Genomic DNA, 4614 nt, shown 5'->3' with positions numbered 1-4614 from the left:
AGGTCAGTCTGGCATAAATAGCAAGTCCCAGGTAAATATAGATAGAGAGACTCTGTTAAAACCAAACTACAAAACAAATTTTAAAAATTAAATAACTGGGCAGAAAGAGCTGTGCATAGTGATAGACACCTATAATCCAATTCTCAGGAGGCAGAGGCAAGGGGATCAAGAGTGGGAGGCCAGCCTTGGTAACACAGAGAGATTCTGTCTCAAAGTAGGAGGAAAACCAGGCACAGTGCTGTGGTTCCAGCTCTTGGAGACCGCACGCCCTGCTCTGGCCTCTGCAGGCCCCTGCGCACATGTGCATACACACACTTCTGCATAGAAAATAGTTAGGCCTCCTTCTAGGTGTGAAAACGTAATACAGTGCTTTAAAGAGAACGAAGCTTGGTCAAGTCACTTTTGCTCCTAGGTAGGTGAACTGTACACACAAATAGACATTTCCCAGGCCATGGGCACTTACTGCAAAGACTCAGGAGCTGTGCAGAGGTGCAGGGGGGTCATACCCTCCTCAGACAATACATTAGCCTTGGCACCAAATGTGAGCAGCAGTCGAACACAGTCGGGGTGGGCTTGGGCACAGGCCTCGTGCAAGGCAGCACGTCCTCCAATGCGGGCATCAAGCTCAGCTCCCTGCAGGATAAGGTGTCGGGCACAGTCTGTGTAGCCTCTGGCCACAGCGATGGTAAGAGGTGCCGTCTGTTTGGTCTTTGGAGTCAGCACCCAGAATCCTGAGGAGAAAAAGCAGTACTGTGGACTTTCTGTGGGAGAGCAGGGTAGAGCAGTTGTCTGTGACTGGCAATGGATGCTGGCTTTCCCTAGGTCTAGCTTACTAAGCACAAATAGCCAAGCTGTACCTGTGGTTAGGGTACAACTCAAATCCTGAGTTGGGGGTACACATTGGAAGAACCTTTTAAAACACTCTGTCAGGCAGGCCATAGCAGTGCAAGCCTTTAACCTCAGCATTCAGGAGGCAGAGGCAGGCAGACCTCTGAGTTCGAGGTCAGCCTGTTCTACACAGTGACTTCCTGGATAGTCGCTACATAGAGAAACTCTGTCTCAAACAAACAAACAAAACACAAAACAAAACAAAAAACAAAACAAAACCAAGCCGGGGGTGGTGGCACACACTTTTAATCCCAGCACTTGGGAGGCAGAGGCAGGCAGATTTCTGAGTTGGAGGCCAGCCTGGTCTACAGAGTGAGTTCCAAGATAGCCAGGACTACACAGAGAAACCCTGTCTCAAAAAACCAAAACCAAACCAAACCAAAACAAAACAAAACCAAAAAACAAAACAAAACAAAAAAAAATCTAAGTCCGATTTCCATTTTGGGGGGATGATGGTATTCTTCAGGAAAAAGCCAGAGCAGCCTGGGTAGAGCCACTGTGTCATGGCTGCAGGTAAGCAGGACCTGGAGCCTGCAGCAGTCCCTGGCTGCACTGCGTCCTAAAAGCTGGTCCACAGGACTCTCAAGCTCCAGACCCAAGGGCTGAGGCTGAAGCCATCTCATGCCAATGTTTCAAAACAATCTCAGTTAAGTATCTAATTAACTTCGACAAATGTGCTGGGTTGGGATACATTCTAGAAAATGTATCCACCCAACACCATAAAGGTCATCACTACATTGCTACACAAAACAGCAAAGGGGTCTGGGCATGTGTGGCCCCCTGGTACAGTGCTTGCCTATGTGTAGGCTCTGAGTTCCATCTAAGCAAGCAAGCAAGCAAGCAAAATGAAAAACAAAACAAAACAAAAACAACAAATCCCCCAGCAACAACAACAAAAAACAAAACAAAACCAGCAACAACAACAAAAGGAACAGGGTGTGTGTGTGTTGGGGGAAAGGAGTCTAGAGAGATGGCTCATTGGTTAAGAGCAGTGGCTGCCCTTCCAGATGACTGGAGTTCGATTCCCAGCATCCACATGGCTGCTCACAAGTCTGTAACTCTAGTTCCAGGAGGTCCAATGATCTGTCCTTGCTTCTGTGGGTATCAGTCACACAGAGTGCACAGACCTACATGCAGACAAAACACCTGTATACAAAAAATAAAAAGGTAATTTAAGAAAAAAGGAAAAAAAAAGGAAAAAAATTAAAAGGGGGTGGGGGGGCTGGAGAGATGGCTCAGCGAGTAAGAGCCCTGACTGCTCTTCTGGTGTGTCTGAAGACTATAACAGTGTACTCACATATATAAAATAAATAATTCTTTAAAAAAAAAAAAAAAAAGGAAAAAAGAAAAAAGGGAGATGGGATGGGGTGGTGGGTGGCACACACCCATAATCCCAACACCCAGGAAGGAAGCAGAGACAAGCAGATCTCTTACTCAAAGACAGCCTGTTTTGCATATCAGGTTCCAGGACAGCCAGGACTACAGAATGAGAAGCTGTCTCCTAAAATAAACCAATGGAAAAGAAGGGCTATGTGTCTGCTGGGGAAGATGGTCCTCTCTGAATGAGCAAAAGCTTTGTAAGGAACACTGGAGTGATAGGGAGGAAGAGGCCAGCAGCACAACTAGCCATGTGAACTTAAGTCAGCCTGGCAATCAGTGGGGTGACAGACATCACAGCCAGACTGTCTCTACATCCCTCTCCAGGTAATAGTATATTCTCTGCTCTGGTGAGTGTTGTTGATGCACTAGCTGGGTCCTCTACCTAGCTAACGCTGAAGAGTTTTACAGTTGAAACATAAAATACCATTTGCTTGTTAAAAGAAAAGCCAGAGTCTGAACAATAATTTTTTAAAAGAGGAAAAAAAAAAAAAACAAATCAAATCTCTCATTCTATTTGGAGAGTAGTTCTATAAATCCAGGTGCCTCTATGTACAGTTTTCAAATATTCTATAGCCCTAAAGTTGCTGACATGGAAAGATATTCCATGAAACAATATCAGCTTCTAATGTTGCATGTGCCCAGGTATGGAGGTGTGTGGCTGGGATCTGTCACTCAGGAGCAAAAAAAAAAAAAAAAAAAAAAAAAAAATCCCAAGTTCCAGATAGTGCTTATTAACATTCAAATTAGAGTTCAGTCCTATTGTCCCCAAATAAAACTGGGCTGGTGGGATGGGTCAGCAGAAGGGGCTTGGTTTTTCTCCCTAAAATGCCACTCCCTAAACCCCCAAAGTCAGTAAGGGAAACATTGCATGTGGATTTCATAATAATTCTCTACTATAGCAGGAAACTATAGAAGAAACATGGATATATATGTGTGTGTGTGTGTGTGTGTATTTTCATATAAGTAATATAGTGCATACAATTGTCAACCAGAACCAAAATTTACAATCTGTATATATGTTATATAAGAATATAACTTTTTAGCTAGGTGGTGTTAACGTACACCTTTGATCCCAGCACTTAGGAGGCAGAAGCAGGCAGATCTCTGAGTTGGAAGCCAGCCTGGTCTACAGAGTGAGTTCCAGGACAGCCAGAGCTACAGAGAAAAACCTGCCTCGAAAAACACAAAACAGGGCTGGTGAGATGGCTCAGCGGGTAAGAGCACTGACTGCTCTTCCGAAGGTCCTGAGTTCAGATCCCAGCAACCACATGGTGGCTCACAAGCACCCATAATGAGATCTGACGCCCTCTTCTGGTGTGTCTGAAGACAGCTACAGTGAATTATGCCGGAGTGAGTGGGGCTGGAGTGAGTGGGGCCAGCAGAGGTCCTGAGTTCAATTCCCAGCAGCCACACACATGATGTACAACCATCTGTACAGCTACAGTGTACTCATACACATAAAATTAAAAAAAAAAAAGAAAAGCAAACAAACAAAAAACCCAAAATACCAAAACCAAAAATTTGGAGGGTGGGCATAGTGGTTCACACCCTTGATCCCAACATGAAGGAGGCAGAGGCAGGTGGATGTCTATGTGTTTGAGGAAAACTATGGTTGGCCTCAACTATTTAGAAAGGAGCTAACATGGGTGACTATGAGTCCGATCTAGGCTCTTTACAGAGAAGTGGGTATGGATTCTTCTTCCCTTCCCAACCCCCACTCTTCTCCCTCTTCTGTCCTCCTATGTGGTGCTCCCTACCCTGTTCCGCTGACCAGGCCAGCTGGTTGCTCACAGTCTCCACAATCATGTTGGCAGCTTCTTCATCTTGGAACAGGATTTGGAGCTGCTGTAGGTCCCCAGAGAACAGGGCATTGTGGACAGCTGGGTCCCGGCAGGAGCGGCGAGGCCTAATGAGGGCCTGGGGACTAGGGAGTTCCCTGTGGCTGCGGCACCGATGGGCAGCAGCCCTCCTCCTGTCCTCCCAGTCCAGCCACTCTCTCTGCAGGCGGAGAGCACGCAGCGTGGAGGATGTGAAAGGAAAGCTCTCCCCTGCCATGAGGGGTCCAGTGGTCTAGGCAGTGCCACCTAGGCAGAGAATTGCTCCTTGTCCCAGCTAGCACCTTGCTCTGGGGAGCCACCCTGCCCCCTTCCTGGTAAGCTGGAGAAGCAGCTGAGGCTATAAATAGGCCCTTCACTGCATTGGTAAACAGTTTCCCTAGAGTCATGATCTTAATACAGATGGTATTGGGCCAGCCCCTGACCCTGCTGGTACCCTTCCATTGGTCAGCAGGGCCTCAGCCAAGGTCACTCCTGGACCCCACTTCTCTGGAGTGAGCCTTCTAGTCGA

General features: G+C 46.8%; 1 protein-coding gene across 1 annotated transcript in view; it reads right to left on the bottom strand.

Annotated features, from left to right (window-relative positions):
- The window catches only part of Asb16 (ankyrin repeat and SOCS box containing 16), a 9544-nt gene extending 5130 nt beyond the window's left edge, over positions 1–4414 (bottom strand). The window contains exons 1-2 of the mRNA XM_031351557.1: positions 4026–4414; positions 464–731 (exon numbers count right to left, since the gene is read on the bottom strand). Of these exons, the coding sequence (XP_031207417.1) occupies positions 464–731; positions 4026–4323 (566 nt within the window). The 5' untranslated portion in view covers positions 4324–4414. The remainder of the gene's footprint in view (positions 1–463; positions 732–4025) is intronic.
- Between the last annotated feature and the right edge of the window lie 200 nt (positions 4415–4614).

This window comes from Mastomys coucha, unplaced genomic scaffold (assembly GCF_008632895.1).
Source record: "Mastomys coucha isolate ucsf_1 unplaced genomic scaffold, UCSF_Mcou_1 pScaffold5, whole genome shotgun sequence".
Lineage (NCBI taxonomy): Eukaryota > Metazoa > Chordata > Mammalia > Rodentia > Muridae > Mastomys > Mastomys coucha.
Note: the sequence above shows the minus strand (reverse complement) of the source record. Positions and strands in the feature narration are given on the sequence as shown.